Source organism: Myxocyprinus asiaticus, chromosome 9 (assembly GCF_019703515.2).
Source record: "Myxocyprinus asiaticus isolate MX2 ecotype Aquarium Trade chromosome 9, UBuf_Myxa_2, whole genome shotgun sequence".
Lineage (NCBI taxonomy): Eukaryota > Metazoa > Chordata > Actinopteri > Cypriniformes > Catostomidae > Myxocyprinus > Myxocyprinus asiaticus.
The window spans coordinates 40,215,433-40,238,043 of record NC_059352.1 but is presented as its reverse complement, the minus strand read 5'-3'; the positions used below and the strand labels follow the sequence as shown (position 1 = coordinate 40,238,043).

General features: G+C 39.4%; 1 protein-coding gene across 4 annotated transcripts in view; it reads right to left on the bottom strand.

The window, feature by feature from the left end:
• Window positions 1-22,611, bottom strand: part of LOC127445821 (plakophilin-4-like) — a 66,081-nt gene that overhangs the window by 11,195 nt on the left and 32,275 nt on the right. For all 4 annotated transcript variants that reach the window (XM_051706216.1, XM_051706217.1, XM_051706218.1 and 1 more), the window contains 11 exons: window positions 16,707-16,865; window positions 16,094-16,295; window positions 15,446-15,578; window positions 12,629-12,842; window positions 9,631-9,814; window positions 9,287-9,404; window positions 5,520-5,711; window positions 4,195-4,368; window positions 3,706-3,856; window positions 3,364-3,556; window positions 46-130 (listed from right to left, as the gene is read on the bottom strand). In XM_051706216.1, coding sequence (XP_051562176.1) covers window positions 46-130; window positions 3,364-3,556; window positions 3,706-3,856; window positions 4,195-4,368; window positions 5,520-5,711; window positions 9,287-9,404; window positions 9,631-9,814; window positions 12,629-12,842; window positions 15,446-15,578; window positions 16,094-16,295; window positions 16,707-16,865 — 1,805 coding nt within the window. The remainder of the gene's footprint in view (window positions 1-45; window positions 131-3,363; window positions 3,557-3,705; window positions 3,857-4,194; window positions 4,369-5,519; window positions 5,712-9,286; window positions 9,405-9,630; window positions 9,815-12,628; window positions 12,843-15,445; window positions 15,579-16,093; window positions 16,296-16,706; window positions 16,866-22,611) is intronic.

The window sequence follows — 22,611 nt, the reverse complement described above, 5'->3', positions numbered from 1 at the left end:
CATCAGTGCTCCTTACCACAGACAACAATGGTTGAGTATGTGTACCTTTTTATAGAATGTACGCAGATCTCTGTACTGCCACAGAGTGTTTAGCACCTGAGCTGCTGCCTTTACCACTTTCATGGAATACCTGTAACAGAAAAAAAGAACTTAAACACTCTGTCTGGACGGGCAAGTCCATAGTAAACAACTAGGCTCTATATATACACATTTTAATCACACTACATGGCCAAAGGTATGTGAACACCCCCTACTAATGAATGGGTTTGGCTATTTCCCATTACTAGCAGGGGCATAAAATCAAGCATACAGCCAAGCAATCTCCTTAGGCAAAATTTTTAATAGAATGGGGTGTACCTTTCCTGTTCCATCATGACAATGCCCCTGTGCACAAATTGAGGTCCATAAAATGTTATTGTGTATGGTGTGAAAAAACTTGACTGGCCTGCACAAAGCCCAGACCTGAACCCCACTGAACACCTTTGGGATGAACTGAAACACTGATTGCAAGCCAGTCCCCATCGCCCAACATCACTGCGTGACTTCACTAATTTTCTTGTGTCTGAATGGGAAAACCCCCCAAAGCATAAAAGAAAGTCATCCCAGAGGAGCAGAATTTGACTTAGCAGCAAAGGGAGGACCAGTTCACTATTAACCAATTGTTTTATAATTATATGTTCAACAAGCACATATGAGTGTGGTGTTCACCTGACCACATACTTTTGGCCATGTAGTGTATATTATGTTTAAATTTACAACAATAAATTTCATGTTATAAAACAGTGTGCCTTCTTTAACCCTTTAAGCTCAGAAGGGCCAACAAAAAAATAAATAAATAAATAAATAAAAAATAACAAAATATAATAAAATAAAATAGGTAACGTTTGTGTGTGTACAATGCATTTCGGCATTGTGACCAAATGCTTTGAAATTTGCAGACAAATCAGAAGTGTTCCATTTTTGACAATTTATTAAAAACGTTGCACTGTACATATTATTGTAATCAGTAAAACATCAAACTGATCAAATAGCCATGTGTCTTATGTTGTTGGAAACTCTAAAAGAGTAGAATACAACCAGCCTATTTGTTTTACTCACAAACAAAAATATAGCGAGTAATAGCTAAGTACAGTATACACTGGCAGCCAAACGTTTGGAATAATGTACAGATTTTGCTGTTTCGGAAGGAAATTGGTACTTTAATTCACCAAAGTGGCATTCAACTGATCACAAAGTATAGTCAGGACATTACTGATATAAAAAACTGCACCAGTACTATTTGAAAAAAGTCATTTTTGATCAAATCTAGACAGGCCCCATTTCCAGCAGCCATCACTCCAACACCTTTTCCTTGAGTAATCATGCTAAATTGCTAATTTTGTACTAGAAAATCACTTGCCATTATATCAAACACAGTTGAAAGCTATTTGGTTTGTTAAATGAAGCTTAACATTGTGTTTGTTTTTGAGTTGCCACAGTATGCAATAGACTGGCATGTCTTAAGGTCAATATTAGGTCAAAAATGGCAAAAACAAGAGAAACAGCTTTCTCTAGAAACTAGTCAGTCAATAATTGTTTTGAGGAATGAAGGTTATACAATACCTGAAATTGCCAAAAAAAACTGAAGTTTGCATACAAAGGTGTACACTACAGTCTTCAAAAACAAAGGACAACTGGCACTAACAAGGACAGAAAGAGATGTGGAAGGCCCAGATACAACTAAACAACAGGATAAGTACATCAGAGTCTCTAGTTTGAGAAATTGATGCCTCACATGTCCTCAGCTGACAGCTTCATTGAATTCTACCCGCTCAACATCAGTTTCATTTAAAACAGTAAAGAGAAGACTCAGTGGTGCAGGCCTTATGGGAAGAATTGCAAAGAAAAAGCCACTTTTGAAACAGAAAAACAAAAAGAAAAGGTTAGATTGGGCAAAGAAACACAGACAATGGACAACAGATAATTGAAAAAGAGTGTTATGGATCTTAAACCCATTGAGCTTTTGTGGGATCAGCTAGACTGTAAGGTGCGTGAGAAGTGCCCGACAAGACAGCCACATCTATGGCAAGTGCTACAGGAAGTGTGCGGTGAAATGTCACCTGAGTATCTAGACAAACTGACAGCTAGAATGCCAAGGATCTGCAAAGCTGTCATTGCTGTACGTGGAGGATTTTTTGATGAGAACACTTTGAAGTAGTTTAAGAAGTTTTTTCAAATTGTAATAGTAATTTTTCACTTTATTAACACCTGACTATACATTGTGATTAGTTGAATGCCACTTTAGTGAATAAAAGAACCAATTTCTTTCCATAAGAGGAAAATGTACATTATTTTCAAACTTTTGGCCGCCAGTGTATGTCATTGACAGGTGTTGCTCATATGCCATGTTTTCGCTTATAACTTCACGAAAAATAAACAGAACATAAAATATCACATACCTTTACTTAGAGGAGGTGATTATCTTTAAAACGAGCCCAGACACAAAGTAATCAAATGCATACGTCATTAGATAACCCACACGAAGCACAATGTGCACACAGCATCTGGCTATCTGGCATCTTGCTATCTGGCTTCAAACATGTTAGCTTTCCTGAATCAGATGACTTCATCGGAAATGCTGTAGCATCATGGAATGCTAATCCAATCAGATTGGGTTCAGATTGCTCCAACCAGTGGTGATAGTCCTCCATATGTGGGCAGAGAGTCATGTGATCAGTCACTGTAATTACAAATGACCACCAGGAGATGGCGCCAAGTGCATGACACAGACTCAATGATGACTCAAATGGCACATAATGAAACTCATTCTATGAAATCTCATTGCTAAAATCATGTCTGAATGCTATGCAAACCTTTAGTTATTGTTGTGTTTGCATGTGTAATTAGTTCTTATGTACAATTATTATGCTTTATGTGTTTAGAGAGGCTTTTGGACACTTGGAGACATTTTTGTGCACTAGGATAAATTATTTGTGTAATACTATTTTTGATTGCTTTGTTGTATCAACACAAAATTTTACTCAGTTACAGATGACATGATTGGGAACAAAGCAAAAGCAGTTTTTGGAGTCACCTTATTTACACCCTGAGGTATATAATGTAAAATCAGAAAAATAACAAAAAAAGTACATTTTTGTTACAAAATAAAATGTGTTTTTATGATTTTTCAGCAGTTTCTTAGGCTGAGAGTCTCAGAGTTTATTATAACCTACAGTATTTCATTAAAAATATTGAAAAGTTTTCTTTAAAATGATATCAACCACTTGACCTTCCTTGTTTGTTTGTTTTTTTGTCAAGTTATTTATTTACAGCCTTTAATTTTGAATATGAGACACCAACAGCCCATTAAAAAGAGGTATGTACCGCTCTCCACGTCCTCGGCTGATTGTAACCAGTTTGTCGATGCCGCCCGTCTGGGCGAGTGCACGGGCATTTTCCATGTTCCGGCTGGTGACCTCGTGCAGCGCACAACAGACTGCTGCCACCGTCTCATCTGACAGCAATGATGGTCCATTGCCAGGGAGACGGGTCACTAGGTCCCGCATTGCATACTTTCCTTTAAAACAATTAAAGGAACCCGCTTTAGCAAATGTTTATTTTAGAAGATGCAATGCAAATTATAATGACTACATTAAACTGACATGTCATAAAAATGGAATGTAAAGCATTGCATTGAGTTGATTGCAATAAGTTTGAGTGACTGACCGATGAGCTCCTTGTTTCTGGCATCAAGAGCCATATTCCTTAAAGCAGTGGCCACAGAGCAGACCACCCTGTCATTATCCATTCTTAGCAGTTCCACCAGAATGGGCAAACCCTTCTCTTTACGTACGGCAGCACGAATATAGGCTGCAAACTGACCGGTGAGAGAGATAGACAGAAAGAAAGACAAAAATAGTTATCTTTCAGAGCACCTCTAAATATGGCAATAAATAAATAAATAAATTAATTAATTAAATTGTCCACAGCCTGTATGTTTTATTTTTACATAGTTATTCACTCCAGTATATTCTCAAAGGGAAAAATTTGTATATTAATGTATTAGAATGTTCAGGCTACATGGAGCAAGATAGGCAGTGTGTGCAGGCCAAATTCTTTATCCACAAGCCAATTTGGTATTCATATAATTCAGTTCTATTCTGAGCACTGTGATATATAATTGTGTTTATGGTATAGTGACCGCAAGATGCCTACCCTCCAGGTTCCTGCAGAGAGATTCTGCAGAGACCCAGCCGCACCTTCCAGCGTGGCTGGGGTAGAGCTCTCTGCCAGTAGGGTGAGGTACGGCTTTACCACAGATGGGTGCCACAGCATCTCTGCCCCCTTTGGACTTCCAGAAAATCCTGGAATGGGCCCCACTCCATCCCACTGCAACATAGGATTGCACAAATATGCTCATATAATCATGTGACGACAACAACAAAGTCAAACACAAACATATTTATTATTATTAGCATGCAAAATTATATTATCGAAGAGATGTTTTTCATTCTTTAGAGAAAATCTTGACGTTTGTTGCATGTTCGTGCGTGCTATGAAGCCTGTAAACAATGGTTTGCAAGTTAACGCGAGATCTTGCATTGTTTATTTCAACATGAGGGTGAATAAATTATGAATTTTAATGTTTGGGTGTATTATTCCTTTAATTAAAAGGACTGAAACACATTGGTTGGTGATAAATGACATCAAACATTTAAATCCAGAACCTAATAATTCAATACAGGTGAAAAATGAATGAGGGCTTGGTTAAAAAGCGACGGATGGTGTGGCGTAGTGGGCTAAAACACAGAACTTGTAAAGAGAAGGTTGCCGGTTCGACCCCCACAGTCACAACCATTGTGTCCTTGAGCAAGGCACTTAACTCAAGGTTACTCTGGGGGATTATCCCTGTAATAAGTATACTGTACTGTAAGTCGCTTTGGATAAAAGGATGAAATACCCCAGGTATTTCAAAAGTGGGGGCAAAAAATTCTTCTGTTTTTTAATCTGTTACGATTTACAAAATGTTATTCAAGGCTCAATGAATGTCAATGTGAAAAAAAAAAAAACAATGACTGTTCATGCCATGTTCATGATTATTGCATAAAGCTTAAAAAAAAATCTTATAGAGATTGCACTCTACTGCAAAAAGCAATTCCTAGGGATGAAATATTTAAGACCAAAGCATAACTTGAGAAATTTATATTCACTATAGGAGTTTCCATTACTTTTCAATGACGTTATGTAAGATATAATCAATTTTCATAACTTTTCAAGCCCTGAAAATTTTAATATTTCAAGGTTTTTCATGACAAAACCCGCTGAATGTTCCAGCTACCTGGCTGAAATCCTGTATACACATAGCACTGACAACATTTGGTGCCTTGTTCATCTGAAACATCTGTTGGCCCGTGCAAAATGAATTTCCCTCTCAAACAACCCCAAATTATTTGACTACATTCATATGGGGAGGGGACATCATAACATGACATAAGTGTATGGGAAACCAAGATCAGTCAGTTTATGTAGTGAGAGATCACCTGCTGATCCTGCCAAGATCTCCTCTTCTTCTTCTTCCTGAGGCCCCAACAGCTGTAGTCTGCCTGCTTACTGGGGCTGTCGGGTCCCAATAGTGTGTCCAGGTCCTGGTTTCCCATCAGTCGAGAGGGAGGCATCTCAAGCTCCAGACGGTATGACAGGTTCCTCAAAGTGCACACACAGTTTTCCACAATCTGATGAGACAGAATGTGACATAGATTCTCCTTTTTCTGAAGAAAATGTGAATGGCATTTTACCGTGCAAAACCCGCTGCCTTAATTCTAGGGTGATTGCCAGTGCATTGCTATGTGGTTGCTAAGGTGTTCTGGATGGTTTTTAGCATGTTGCTTTGCAGTTATTAGGGTTGTTATGGTATTCTGGATGGTTGCTATGTTGTTACTAGGGTGTTCTTGTTGGTTGCTTAATGGCCCAAGTCAAAACAGTCCACCTCTAAGTCTTAAAAACCATTAGTCTGATCACTTTGAAAAAAAAAAAAATAATAGCATACCACTTTATGAGCTACATGATTTGAAGCATCATTCATGTCCATAGCATATACAGTGCTAAACAAGTTACATGCCAAAGTTTAATACTTAGCATTAGGGGTTGTTTAAATCCTTAACCCAAAGCATGAGCAATATTAATAGTGATGCTTTTCTTAACAGACACCACTAAATATCAGTTCCTCCTGTTCCAGCAGATGGCATACAAAGACCAAAGAACCACATCCACACAATGCTGCAAACCACAACTAGGGGCACTCAATACTCTTTTGGCCCTTCAAGGAGTGGCATAGAAAACATGTAACGGTGTTTTTTAAGTGACAAGAGCCTCTGCCAGCTAGCAGCTTCCATCACATGTGCGGTCTGACAATTAGTCAAATATCTGGCAAGAATGTGCAAAACACATTACAAATATTACAAACAAACCAATGCACTGACTGTTCTACATCAGAACTGTTCAGGTAGTTTCAGATTTAGTCCAAGGTTGAGCACCTTTCAGAATTTAGATCTCTTTTGATTGTCTTTTAAATTCCAAATTGTCTCTGGCTTGCTCACTAAAGACATTTCTAAAGCTGTTCACTGGAAGCCTTTGGAGATTTAAAACATTACAGTACGATTTTGTGCAAAGCTTCTTTGAAACAATGTGTATTTTATATACAGGTGCATCTCAATAAATTAGAATGTCGTGGAAAAGTTAATTCATTTCAGTAATTCAACTCAAATTGTGAAACTCGTGTATTAAATAAATTCAGTGCACACAGACTGAAGTAGTTTAAGTCTTTGGTTCTTTTAATTGTGATGATTTTGGCTCACATTTAACAAAAACCCACCAATTCACTATCTCAACAAATTAGAATATGGTGACATGCCAATCAGCTAATCAACTCAAAACACCTGCTAAGGTTTCCTGAGCCTTCCAAATGGTCTCTCAGTTTGGTTCACTAAGCTACACAATCATTGGGAAGACTGCTGATCTGACAGTTGTCCAGAAGACAATCATTGAAACCCTTCACAAGGAGGGTAAGCCACAAACATTCATTGCCAAAGAAGCTGGCTGTTCACAGAGTGTTGTATCCAAGCATGTTAACAGAAAGTTGAGTGGAAGGAAAAAGTGTGGAAGAAAAAGATGCACAACCAACTGAGAGAACCGCAGCCTTATGAGGATTGTCAAGCAAAATCGATTCAAGAATTTGGGTGAACTTCACAAGGAATGGACTGAGGCTGGGGTCAAGGCATCAAGAGCCAACACACACAGACGTGTCAAGGAATTTGGCTACAGTTGTCGTATTCCTCTTGTTAAGCCACTCCTGAACCACAGACAACGTCAGAGGTGTCTTACCTGGGCTAAGGAGAAGAAGAACTGGACTGTTGCCCAGTGGTCCAATGTCCTCTTTTCAGATGAGAGCAAGTTTTGTATTTCATTTGGAAACCAAGGTCCTAGAGTCTGGAGGAAGGGTGGAGAAGCTCATAGCCCAAGTTGCTTGAAGTCCAGTGTTAAGTTTCCACAGTCTGTGATGATTTGGGGTGCAATGTCATCTGCTGGTGTTGGTCCACTGTGTTTTTTGAAAACCAAAGTCACTGCACCTGTTTACCAAGAAATTTGGAGCACTTCATGCTTCCTTCTGCTGACCAGCTTTTTAAAGATGCTGATTTCATTTTCCAGCAGGATTTGGCACCTGCCCACACTGCCATAAGCACCAAAAGTTTGTTAAATGACCATGGTGTTGGTGTGCTTGACTGGCCAGCAAACTCGCCAGACCTGAACCCCATAGAGAATCTATGGGGTATTGTCAAGAGGAAAATGAGAAACAAGAGACCAAAAAATGCAGATGAGCTGAAGGCCACTGTCAAAGAAACCTGGGCTTCCATACCACCTCAGCAGTGCCACAAACTGATCACCTCCATGCCACGCTGAATTGAGGCAGTAATTAAAGCAAAAGGAGCCCCTACCAAGTACTGAGTACATATACAGTAAATGAACATACTTTCCAGAAGGCCAACAATTCACTAAACATGTTTTTTTTTTTTATTGGTCTTATGATGTATTCTAATTTTTTGAGATAGTGAATTGGTGGGTTTTTGTTAAATGTGAGCCAAAATCATCACAATTAAAAGAACCAAAGACTTAAACTACTTCAGTCTGTGTGCATTGAATTTATTTAATACACGAGTTTCACAGTTTGAGTTGAATTACTGAAATAAATGAACTTTTCCACGACATTCTAATTTATTGAGATGCACCTGTATATACTGACAAAGTCTACGGTAACTCAGATAACCGCTCTGTACAACTGTGGTGAGAAGAATAGCCTCTCAGAATGATATTCTGAGATGCGGGTTGGTGCTGTTTTGGCAGCACAAGGGGGACCTATACAATATTAGGCAGGTGGTTTTAATGTCGTGGCTGATCGGTGTATATATATATATATATATATATATATATATACTTGAATTTCTGAATCTGGACTAAGGTAACAAACAGGATGCAGAATTGTAATCTGAATTTAAGGAAGTAGAATTGGAGTGGGAAAAAAAGACTTAGACAGTATGAATTACCAATAGACACCAATTTATATAATAAAAACAACATATGGAGTATTTCATTAAAAACATTTTATGAAATTACAGTAATAATCACTGTTTAAAATGCAACCTATAGAAATTTGTATTTAATGTATTTATACTTCATATATAATAAATTAACTTTCATTTATTGGACCATAAAAGAAGACATCATTTCCCAGAATACTCTAACTTATCACAAATTTTAATGTCAATATTAATTTTGATAAAATTATCTTATAACAATGTGGTGGACATATTGTAGTGCTATATGAAATCATTAAATGATGATTAATTAATTAATGGCTGTATTAACTGTTAACAGTACTGAAGTACTGAACTTAGTTTAGACATAATTCTAAACTATTTTTTTTAATGTTTTAATCATAAAGCACTGACCCAAAAATAGAGAAAAATGTGTTCTACATACCAGGGAATAAATCATTAGTCAAAATGAATGTTAATTTATGTTTTGTTAAAAACAAATTCAATTGTGTGACTGTACTAAATGTCGTTGAATTGCAATTCAGTACATTCCTCTTCCTGCCAATCCAATTCAACATCCTAGGGGTGTTCAATTCCATTCAGATTTCAACTTACAAATTAAAAGGGAGCCTAACTAACCCTAACCTAACCCTAAAATCAGAAATTTTGTCCAGTCCTGATATAGTCTATATCCGAACAGAAGGAAACCTCTCACTCACCTTGCTGTCATAATCTGAGGTGTTTACGCAGGTTTTGATTATATAGAGCAGAGAATCAATGAGCCCTTCACAGCAACGCATCTGCCTTCTCGCCTCTTCTCCTGCTGAGCTCAGGTTCCTGACACACACAAACACACGTCAGCATCATGTGGTCAACAATACAATGGCATTCATCAGATCTGTGGTAAAAAACAGTCCTTTTCACTAGGGAAGGTAAATAGTAACACTCCCTTAGGTTAAGAGTGAAAATGAATGTTGCTTCTACTCTGGGTCCCTTTGGTGGTGGTGTAAGATACAAATGTGTGTACGTGTAAGAGTGTGTCAGACTAGTGTGTTGGCTGTACCTGAGGCATCCTGTGGTGTTCCTCAGCACCAAAGACGAGTGCAGTTTGAGTTTCTGGTCCTCTCGCTGGGGAGCCGCACCCCACCCGGAGTGAGGGATGATCACTGTATTGGTTAATGGACCCAGAGCATCCCGAGCAATCGTCATCTTCACAGAATCACATGACGACAGGTTCCACAGCACACCTGCATAAATGGGACAGCAAAAAGTATTAGTAATGTAGGTCTATACCACATAACATTCATTATTAAAGAATTAAAGGAGTAGTTCACCCATAATAAGGGGAGGGACAACCTAACATGAGAGAAGTGTCGAGCTGTTTTAACAGAGGTGTTTTGCAGAATGCCACAAGACAAGTGAGAACCAATGGCATTTGATGTTATAACGTACCAAGTTTAAATGTGCGCAACTGTAAATAGTCACTTTTCCACTATCGGGCCAGTGCGAGCCAGGACTAACAACTGGTCAATGAGAACAAAATTGATCTGCATTTCCACCATTGGCCCAATACTCCTGCAGCATTGCCCTAAAACCCGCCTCTAATACGCCGCCTTGATGCCAACATCACAAACCATGCCCATTTCACAAGCAAGAGGGAAGCTCAAGCTTAGGTATTAGACTCTGGAGACTAGCTAGCCCTTGAAATAAATACGGATTTGTAGTGTCTTTTAATTTTTCCCGAACTTGTACTGTTGTACTCTGGATACACAACTAGGCAAGTTTGGCGACAATATACTTCACGTCTATACAATCACATCTTCATTTTGGCAGACGCGTTGATCCAATGTTGCATGTTTTCATCAGCCCAAATGTTCAGAAAAGCCCTGAATTCATCTACATTCTCCGTTTATCTGTTGAGGTAAGCTGGCAGCTAGGTATGAAAAACTGGGAAATTAGTATCTTGGTGCTGTACCCTCTGACCTGACTTAGCAAAAATCTGCCTTTGACATTGACCCCGCCTCAATCCCCAGTTGACCCAAGGGTAATCGGAGGGCCAAAGGCCATTGGTCGTTGGCCTCGTGGAAACACGATGAAGCCCCAGAAGTGACAGTGGGAACGCAACTGGCCCTGGCATGCACTAACAAGCCCTCATTTGGAGCTACAGTGGAGGGACAAATTTGCAAAAAATTGTGAATATGTATTTTGGATATTATTCACACAACGTTATTGTATGGTTTAAAAAGACTTGGGATATATCAGGCGAGTTTTATGGACAACTTTTATAGTGCTTTTTTTTTTTCCTTTTTGGAGCTTGACAATGTGAATCAACACCCACTTTTGTTGTATGGAAGAGATCAGCATGGACATTCTTTAAAATTTCACCTTTGGTGCTCCACGGAAGACATATAGGTTTTTGAATGACATGAGTAAATGATGACAGAATTTTCATTTTAGGGTGATCTATTCATTTTAGCATAACATGAAATAAAGACACTTGATAATTTAGCATAGAACTATTAGAAAATGAGAGAAAAATTAGTGCTGTCAGTCGATTAAAAGAATTAATCACGATCAATCGCATCATTTTTCATAGTTCATTGCGATTGATTGCAGATTTTGAAAGGGCTAATATTTTACTCTGCATATACTTATTTTCCTGTCAAAATGCATTTAGTTCCTTCGTACAAAAGAAAACAATATGTAACAATAATGTTTTATTAACATTTTCCAAAGAAAGCATTCCACAGTATATAGATAGAAATGCAATAAAATAGCACAAATTCAAGGCTATCAACTTTGCTACTGCAATCGTGAAGCTGCATTCACATGATTCGTGCCATTTTTAACTCTACATGAAAAGCACTTGCAAAGAAATTCTTGTTTCACTTTTGGCGCTGGTACTGTCAATGTAATACTTCAGCCGAATTGTCTGGAACGTGACGCCGGGGAAATGCTGATGCTTCACTCCAAACGGGTAGTGTGACTACGGCTTATCACAAGTCCCATCTGGTTTTATTTTGTACAAAAGATTACTGTTAAGAGGTCCTTTCTCCATCACTTGATCATTGACACAGTATGGACTACTTGCACAACTGCTTCCGCATTCTATGTAGTACGGTTCAGGCCTTTCTGGTTACAGTGTTCAGTGCACCAACATGCAGAGGTTTCAAAGGAAGGCAGATTATTTCTACTTTTTAGGGCTGTCAGTTGATTAAAACAATAAGTCATGAACTTGGTGAAATGTCCCAGACGGATTCATTTATAAATAAATTAGCTGTTCTCTTACTTTTACCAGTCTTTAAAAATGACTCAGAACAGAATGAAGTAGTTTTAATGTCAAATTGATTAAATAAATAAACTGTGCTAAAATATATTTAATCAATTTCAAACTTTAGAACTCATTATCTTTGAAAGCTCTTCCACTTATGCATTTACATTTCAACATATACTGTACTGATATGCTAAGCAATGAAACAATGCCACAAAATAGAGATTAAAACATACATTTAATACAAACAAGGTGATGCATGCATTTATTAGGTCTCTCTCTCTCCTCCCTCAAACATGGAGCATTGCAGTGTTTGAAGCGTGTAGTTATTTCATTCAAAGAGTGTTGGTACTGACAGCCTTTACTTGTCTCCTTCAACCTTCTGTCATTTGCGGTTCAAGCTTATCTGTAGTTAAATGTCTGCTACAAACCTCAGTATGAGGAGAAATGGTAAAATGTGCTTGAAGTGTTTACCAGCCATTGCTTTCTCTGATTGACTTGGGCTTAATTAAAGCTTTGAAAACTGTTCTTCCACTGAATTTTGAAGACACTGTACAGTAATGTTCAGAATATTTTTCTCCTATCTCTGAAAATGTCTGTACTTTAAAATCTTCTTCTGAACACTCATTTTAAGCAGTTTAGATAACTATGGCAGATTGTAAATATATATAAACGGAAACTAGTGAGATGCTTTATTTCAAAATGGAAATTCGTCATGATGCTCAGAATGAGAGCAGAAAGAAAGACTCCCTTATGTCAGCCAGTCATCTAACCTCACACACCCACTCACCGGTTACAAGCTCTTGCACTTCTTTGTCTGGAGTGTTTCTCAACAGACGAACCAATGCTGGGATTCCACCAGCGTTTCTCACACACACTTTATTATCATCAGTGGCTTTTCCGAACACCAGATTCCTCAGAGCTCCGCAGGCGTTTCGCTGAACCTCCAGGGTTTTGTGATCGAGAAGATCCACCAGGTGCTGGATCCCACCCAGCCGACACACCTGTGGAGGTGTGAGAATTTAATATGTGTGTCTACTGATGTGTGTCCAAGGTGTGTGTTTCTTGTCCAAGGTGTTTGCTTGTTTGTGAGCATGTGCGTTTGTGTTTCTGACACAAACTATATTTTTGGGACAAAATTGCTAAACTGTCCCCAGACCCTGCTGAAAAGACCAGAAAGAATGGTCACCATCATATGTTGTGTTTTGGATGCTGGTATGCCAGTGTCCCCAGCAGGCTGTTAAACTAGCTTAACCATCAACCTTGGTCAACCAACTTCACATAATGGTCATGATGGCTGACCATGCTAGCAAACAGCTAAGTTTTGCTGGTGAACAGCATGGCTATGTTGGTCCAACAGGTAGTCCAGCACCAAAACAGCAATAACCAATAACCAACACGACTGAACAAGCATGGAGGTTCTAGAAGTGCTGGTCTAAGGGTGCATTCACATAGGACGTGTTATTGTGTTAAAAACAGACAAAGTGCAATAGAATTAAGCAGAAGGCATGTTTAAAGGCCAGTGGTGCCTCAAATTTTTTTTTAAGTACAGTACACCTTTATGGTGCTTTTTCCCATGACACCCCAACCACCGAAAAATAAATAAATGAATAAACAAATATGCTTTTGAAAACACAATTTAAAAAAATATATATTAATATAAACATAAACACATTAATTAACTCTTTAAGCTTAGGTGTTTTTTTTCCAAAGATTTCCTGTTTCAGTGGCATACCCAAAATTAAAGGAATATAACTCGACAAAAAAAAATTAAACAAAAAAAAAATAACAAGGAGGGTCAAGTGTTTGGTATCATTTTAAAGAAAACTGTTCCATTCTTTTAATTATATATATTATGATAAATTCTGAGACTTTCAGCCTAAGAAACGGCTGAAAGATCACAAAAAATCTTGAGCCAAATATTTATTTTTTTTCTTCTGCTGATTTGACATAATATATCTCAGGGTGTAAATAAAGTGGCTCCAAAAAAACAGCTTTTGTTTTATTTCCAATCATGTCACCTGTAACTGATAATTTTTTTTTGTTGATACAACAAAGCTATTAAAAGTTATAGCGTTACACAAATAATTTATCCAAGTGTCCAAAAACTTCTCCAAATGTCCAAAACCCTCTCCAAACAAATAAATCATAATAATTGTACACGAGAACTCATTACACATGCAACCGCAACAGTGACTAAAGGTTTGCATAACACTGAGATATGATTTTGGTAATGAGTTTCATTCTGTGCCATCTGAGTCATCATTGAGTCTGTATCATGTACTTGGAACCATCTCCTCATGGCCATATGTAATAAGAATGATTGATCACATGAGTCTCTGCCCAAACATGGAAGACTATCACCACTGGTTGGAGCAATCTGAACCCAGTGCTATTGGTTTAGCGTTCCATGACTCTACAGCATTTCCGATGATATCACCTGATCCAGGAAAGTTAATGTGTTTGTAGCCAGATAGCAAGATAGCCAGATGCTGTGTGCACATTGTGCTTTGTGTGGGTTTTCTAATGATCTATGCATCCGATTACTTTGTGGGTTGTCTCCTTTTAAAGATAATCGCCTCCTCCAAGTAATGGTATGTGATATTTTATGTTCTGTTTATTTTTCATGAATTTATAAGCAAAAAGGCAAAAACGAAAAGTAAAACAAATAGGTTGTATTCTACTCTTTGAGTGCTTTCCAAAAACATATTACACATGGCTATTTGATGAGTCTGATCTTTTTACCGATCACAATAACATGTACGATACAACATTTCTAATAAATTATCAAAACGGAACACTTCTTATGGAGTTTTGTGTTCCTTGACACAGTCGCCTTCAGCTTGCTCACAGGGGTTCTAAATACAATTATTATTTAATTATTAAATTTTTATACTCAATTTACAATCATATTTAATTAAACTACACAATGATCACAAGACTTTATACATATTACAGTTAAATATTTTTGTTAATGCATGATTTCCTGTAAAGCTGCTTTGAAACGATGTGTGTTGTGAAAAGCGCTACACAAATAAAAATGACTTGACTTGAGTTGACTTCTGATTTGTCTGCAAATTTCAAAGCACTTGTTCAGTTTTCATCATAATGCCTACATGCACTGTAAAGTAGAGCTTTACCTTAAAAAACAAAAGTAGAGTACCTATTTTGTGTTGGTCAAGACTGTAGTTATTAATATTTTGATCTTTTGATGAATCATGGAGAGAGATGCTAAAAAATAGTGAGACGCTGAATAACAGCCAAAAACGGCCATCTTGCACATGTGTACAAAGACCAACAATTAAAAAACAGCACAGAATGTATGCACGTAAAACACGTCCTGTGTGAACAGCCCCTTTACAGAGGCCTTTTCAGCTGGAGAAGTTAGCTAAATCTGAAAGAACATCAACAAAAGGAAAAATTATTAATAAAAGTGACTAAATAATTCCTTTATTATATAAAAATGTTAAAAGTTGTATTTTAGGGTTAGGCCTTGTGTTAGGGTTAATCTACAAAAAAACTTTGATTGATTTGAAAACAACAAAAGTCAATAGGAAGTGGGAAATTTACATAGGGAGGTAAATGTGTTACAAGAGTATAATCATACCTCTCCCTTTATGCGGTTGTCTCCGTAGCACAGGTGCTGTATGTACGCTGCTGCATTGGCTTGAACAGAAGGGAAATGATGCTGCAGCATCCGAATCACCTCTGGCAGCTCGGGGTCTCTCCAGGAAAACTCTCTAGCCCCCCCACACGCATACAGAATACAGATGGCAAACACAAACAAATGAATGCGAAACCTCTCACATTTGACAAATTAATGTTTGCAGATTTTAATAAATATTCCAATCTTTCTTTTCCCTCAGAAACATTACAGTATTTACATGTTAGCATGAGGACTAACAACTAAACATATGGAGTCAGTCCAGCTTTTATTTTTTACAATCCCATTTCTCATTAAAATATGCACTGCAAATGTGAATGAGCATGCAGGCGATGTGGTTTATATTCTTTTCAAGCCCTTGTTCTGTCTGCAAAATAAATATACACCTATAAATATGATTATATTATAAAAAGGCATATGTGCAAACATTGAAAATAATCAACTAATAAATAAGCTAATAAGAATCATGTAGCAACAAGGGAAAACACTCGCTGAGATAATTTACAAGCCAAGTTATCTGACCACAAAGCACAGTCTCCATGTTTAAACAGCAATGACTAGCCAATCGTAACACTTAGTTTGTGGAATCACCTGGGATCTTTGTGAATGCTCTCTATGGAAGGAGATCTTGTGACAGCGTTGTCGACAGCAGCCGCGTGTCTGCTGTAGTTTGACTCAGTTTGACTGTAGTGGGCGGGACGATAGGTGTCAGAGTGTGTTGCCATGGAGAATATCCCTCTCTGGTACCTCTGAGTGCTACACTGGCTAGAGGTCCTTTGTAAAGTACCAAACCCTGAGTAAGAGAATACAGATTTACACATTGGATCTGATTAAAGACCCCATGAAATAAAGTTTTGAGTTTTAAGGCTTTTAGTCCATGTGTGTTAGCTTTGAGCTCATCTATATGCAAGTCAGTGTACTCCTAAGTTGATGAAATATTTTTTAGCAGATATACACATTTAAAATGTACAGTCTTTCCCTTCTGGGAAAATGGACCAAAAATGTTTATGATGTAAATTAAAGGCTATTGGCCATTTAAAAAAAAAGGGGGACAAGCCCTTCTCACCCCAATTACAACATTCGATAGGAAATACGTCAACGCAGGAATGACAATTGTTTCGTGGGGTCTTTAACACTGGGTGAACGTCTCATATATTGAGTTAGCAAAGATAGTTGCTATGCATGAATGAAATCCAGCACATACCTATACTGTTTCTGGAGAGAGCGCTCTGGGAGCCGTGAGTTGGGGTCTGGTACAGAGGGTTCTGAAAGGTTCTGTCCTCATAGATGGGTGTGACGTGGCAGTCAGGGGAACAGGCCTCCTGGCCTAACTGGCTATTCTGACTATAAGATGTTTGCAGGCCTAGATCAAGATCAGAGAGTCACAATCAATCTCATACATTTCAATAACCCACTAACAAATCCTATTTAGCCAAAACTTTGCTGCTGTGTAAGGCAGCAGACAGGCAAAAATATGGAAGTATGTTTTGTGCTTTTAAGAGCCCTCCAAAAAGTCTCTGGTTAGGGTTAGTATCTATTATACTATATTTAAATATTTGTGATTTATACATTATCAAATTAATTACATGATGTGCTGATAAATTCCAGACATATCAGAGATGTTTGCTAAAAGAATCACTTCAGAAATATACTTGTATCTCTACAATAGTGGTTCCCAAACCTTTTTGTCAGCCAAACCCCAATAACAAAAATTATTTACTTAAAATGTTCCTGAGATTTTAAAGGAATAGTTTACCCAAAAATAAAAATTCTCTCATCATTTATTCACCTTCATACCATCCCCGATGTGTATGACTTTCTTTCTTCTGCTGAACACAAATTAAGATTTTTAGAAGAATTTCTCAGCTCTGTTGATCCATAAAATGCAAGTGAACGAGTACCAACATTTTGAAGCTCCAAAAAGCACAAAAAGGCAGCTTAAAAGTAATCCATATGACTCCAGTGGTTAAATCCATGACTTTAGATGCTATATAATATATAATAGGTTTGGGTGAGAAACAGATCAATATTTAAGTCCTTTTTTACTTTAACTTTAGAAAAGGCAACATGCACCACAAGATACATACTCTTTAGTTTCTTATAGGGGGTATAAGAAAGAGGTTCTCACCCAGTCTTGTTATCATTTATCATTGTTGGGTCTGTTTTGAGTATGTAGGTCATATGACTAGGTTCACATTTTCTGTGATCGTTAAGTCAGCTTGAATTAAAACCAACATGGTGCAGGACATGCTGACTTTGTGATAATTAATTATATATAAATCTGACTTTTCTTCAGTAAAAAAAAAAAAAAAAAAACAATAAAACTGATTGACATTGTCTTAAAAAGCGGAAGGAGAAAATGAAGTCATATGTTGTTCATGCTGTTATTTAGCACATTTTGAAGTATGCGTATCCACATACAGATTTATTACACTTACACGTGTCATACATCAGAATCAGAATCAGCTTTATTGCCAAGTATGCTTACACATACCAGGAATTTGTCTTGGTGACAGGAGCTTCCAGTGTACAACAATACAAAAACAATAAAAAAAAACAGCAGCAAGACATAGATAATAATAAAAAATTAAAAATAAAAACGAATTATACACCTACGTACAGACACACACATACATACATACATACATACATACACACATACACATGGGTAGTGCAAATCTAATACAATCTGTTATGTACAGTGTAAATACAAATCTGTTATGTACAGTCCAAATGTTTTTTTGTTTTTTTCAGAGGAATGAAATGGCAGAAGAGGCTGGATGTGTTGGATAAATATAAGAAAGACTAAACTGTGTATTGCACATAGTTATTGCTCAATGGGGCAATTTAACTGTTCATGAGATGGATAGCCTTAGGGAAAAAACTGTTCCTGTTCCTGACGGATCTGGTGCTCAGAGCTCTGAAGCGTCGGCCAGAAGGCAACAGTTCAAAAAGGTAGTGGGCAGGGTGAGTGGGGTCCAGAGTGATTTTTCCAGCCTTTTTCCTCACTCTGGAAGTGTATAGTTCTTGAAGGGGGGGGGGGGGGGCAGGGGGCAACTGATAATCCTCTCAGCAGTCCGAACTGTCCTTTGTAGTCTTCTGATGTCTGATTTCGTAGCTGAACCAAACCAGACAGTTACTGAAGTGCAGAGGACAGACTCAATGACTGCTGAGCAGAACTGTATCAGCAGCGGGTTGAATTTCCTCAGCTGGCGAAGGAAGTACAACCTCTGCCGGGCCTTTTTCACAGTGGAGTCAATGTGGGTCTCCCACTTCAGGTCCTGTGAGATGGTAGTGCCCAGGAACCTGAATGACTCCACTGCTGCCACAGTGCTTCCCTTCTCTATGCAAACTCATCGTCATCTCGGATGAGGCCGATGACATTGGTGTTGTCTGCAAACTTCAGGAGCTTGACAGAGGGGTCCTTGGTGATGCAGTCTTTGGTGTAGAGGGAGAAGAGTAGTGGAGAGAGCACACATCCCTGGGGAGCACAAGTGATGATTGTACAGGTGCTGGAAGTGAGTTTCCCCTGTCTCACAAGCTGATGTCTGTCCGTCAGAAAGCTGGTAATAAACTGACAGATAAATATGGGAACAGAGAGTTGGTGTAATTTATTCTGGAGTATAGCTGGGATGATGGTGTTGAAAGCAGAACTGAAGTCCACAAAAAGGATCCTTGCATATGTCCCTGGTCTGTCCAGATGTTGCAGGATATGATGCAATCCCATGTTGACTGCATCATCCACAGACCTGTTTGCTTGATAAGCAAATTGAAAGAGATCTAGAAAGGGTCCAGTGATGTTCTTCAGGTGGGCCAACACCAGTCTCTCAAATGATTTCATGACCACAGACGTCAGGGCAACAGGTCTGTAGTAATTAAGTCCTGTGATTTTTGGTTTCTTTGGGATGGGGATGATAGTGGAACGTTTGAAGCAGCATGGGACTTCACACTGCTCCAGTGATCTATTGAAGATCTGTGTGAAGATGGGGGCCAGCTGGTTAGCACAGGATCTAAGACATGCAGGTGAAACGCCATCTGGGCCCTGTGCTTTCCTTATCCTTTGTTTCGAAAGACATGGCTCACATCATCTTCACAGATCTTAAGTGCAGGTTGAGAAGCAGGAGGGGAGAGGAGGGGGGTTGCAGGAGGTGTTGGTGTTTGTGTGAAGTGAAGGTCAGAGTGGGTGTGGGGTGTGAGATTGTGCCTTTCAAATCTACAGTAGAACACATTCAGGTCGTCAACCAGTTGTTGGTCCCCTACAGGGTTGGGGGCAGGAGTCCTGTAATTCATAAGTTGTTTCATGCCACTCCACACTGATGCAAGGTCGTTAGCTGAAAACTTGTTTTTCAGCTTCTCAGAGTATCTTCGTTTAGCCACTCTGATTCCCTTATTCAGTGTGTTCCTGGCCTGATTGTACAAGACTTTATCCCCAACTCTGTAAGCATCCTCTTTGGCCTGACGAAGCTGCCTGAGTTCCGCTGTAAACCATGGTTTGTCGTTGTTAAATGTTAAATAAGTCCTAGTAGGAATGCACATATCCTCACAAAAACTGATATATGATGTAACAGTATCTGTGAGCTCATCCAGATTGGTGTCTGCAGCCTCAAAAACACTCCAATCAGTGCAGTCAAAGCAGGCTTGTAGTTCCAGCTCTGCTTCGTTGGTCCATACATGCAACATTAAAGCTAAACATTTCTCAGTTTTGTTACACACACATGCATGTGCGCACACACACACACACACACACACACAAACACACTCTCATACACACACACACACACTCTCTCGCTCTCTCTCACATGCACACTTACACACTCTCTCACACACACTCACACACTTGCTTGCTTATACTTATGGTAGTCCGTCGTATCCGATGATGGCATTCCTCCTCATTAATGGTGTGTTCTTTGATGGCTGTAAAGTCCAATCCTAGATCCACAAATTTTATTACATGTTGGGCATGTGAAGTCTGGTTTAGTGGGGGCAGGCATGGCTGTGAGCCTTCATAGTCTTTTTTGCTGTTTCTACATATTCCTCTCCGATTCCAGCTGCTCAATTCCTGTGTGGCAGAGCTGCCGCCAGATGGAACGGTTAGTAGCAGCTTCTTCCAATCGTGAGGGGTCGGCCCAAGCCAGCGCAGTTGGTGTTCTGTGACCGTGGCCTCAATGCTCTTGCAGTTTGTCCTAGCCAGCACTTCGGAATGGGGTACACAGTCATGCCACATGATCCCCTGGATTTACAAAACAGGTGTAGTGGGTGGGGGGCTGGTCCTCCATTGGCATATCACCTCAGTCTTGGTGGTGTTGACTGACAAACCCAGTCTGCTGTAGGCCTTTACAGCAGCGGCAAGGATGGTTTGTAGTTCTTCTGGGGTGTGAGCCATAAGCGTGCAGTCATCAGCATACTGCAGCTCAAGGACCTGCACAGCTGTGACGTTGGTGGTTGTCTGGAGCCTTCAGATATTATATTAAAAAGGTTTCCGTCTAGCCTGAAGTCTAGTGTGATCCCACTACTGCTTTCCAGCTCGTCATGGAGAAGTTTCGTGACACATAGGAGGAAGATGTTGAAGAGTACATACGCCAACACACACCCTTGTCTTACCCCAGTGTGTACATTAAAGGGCCCCGATTCCTGTCCCCCTATGGTTACATGGGCCACCATCCCATCATGGAACTGTGACAGGATGTTCACAGATTTTCATGGGCTGCCAAATTCTATTAGGATGTCCCAGAGTAGCTCTCGATTCACAGCTTTGGAAAGATCGTCAAATGTCATGAGAAGGTCTTGATGCTGTTCACGGCACTTTTCTTGAAGCTGTCTTACTGTGAAAATCATGTCCACAGTACTCCGGTTCATCTTGAAGCCGCACTGTGACTCTGGCAGAAGATGTTCTGTTAGGTTTTCCACCAGCCTGCATAGCATGACTTTTGCAAGGACCTTGCCTGCAACAGCTAACAGCGATATGCCACGACTGTTGCCGCAGATGGATTTGTCACCCTTGTTTTTGTAGAGAGTGACAATGTTGACATCCTTCCATTGTCGAGGGACACTCTCCAGGTCCCAGACCTGCAGGGTGTATTGGTGGATCATCCTGGTACACAAGTAGCCACCTTGTTTGAGGAGTTCTGCTGAGATACCATCACTGCCAGGGGACTTGTTTCTGAGGGAGTTGATAGCTGCTAGCACCTCTTGAAAGTTTGGTGGGTGGTCAAGGACTTGAATGGTTAGCCAATTAGGCAGCTCTTCCAGAATGGAGAGATCAGTTGGTGAGTGTTGGTTAAGGAGGGCTTCAAAATGTTTAGTCTACCTTGCAAAGATCTGTTTTGGTCTTTCAAGATTGAGAGACCATCTGCTGCTTTTGTGGGTGTGATGGAGCAGTTCCTAGGGCCGTATATGGTTTTTATGGAGCTTTAGAGAAGTCTTTTCTGTCAACACATAATTTAATTTCTTGAGCTTTGTTCTTCCACCATGTATTTTGTAGAGTGTATAAGATTGTTTGTAGCTCCTTTCATGCTGTTTTCCACCACTGCCAGAGGATGGTGGATGCAGGGCAGTTGAGAGTAGCCCTGTGTGCTCTGCCAATGGTTTCCAGCAGGGACATGATGGTCTCGGAGTTCTCGTCGAACCGGTTCTGAAGTTTTCTGGCTTTATATGGCCAGTCAACTGCAGATTTATGTAGCACTGTGGTTATGGAGGTCCATTTCTGATCCATAGTGTTATCACAGCACAGAATGGCCTCAACATCTGGTGCCCTCATACCTAAAGAATGACAATATACTGTATGTTCCTTGCTGGGGCTGACTTTAACGTAGCACAGTTCAGCTGCTTTTTAGTAAATTTCCTGAGACACTGTGGGGGGCGCACTTTGATGTGGAGCTTGGTCATGATCAGGTGGTGATCCGTCCAACATTCTGCACCTCTCATGGCCCGGGTCAACAAGACATCGCTTGTGTCAACACGTCTTGTTATAATGTAATCGATCAGGTGCCAGTGTTTGGATCGTGGGTCCATCCAAGATGTTTGTATTTGGTCTTCTGCTGAAACAGTGTGTTCGTAATGGGGAGGTCATGCTCTGCACAGAATGTTAGCAGCCTCAGGCCATTCACGTT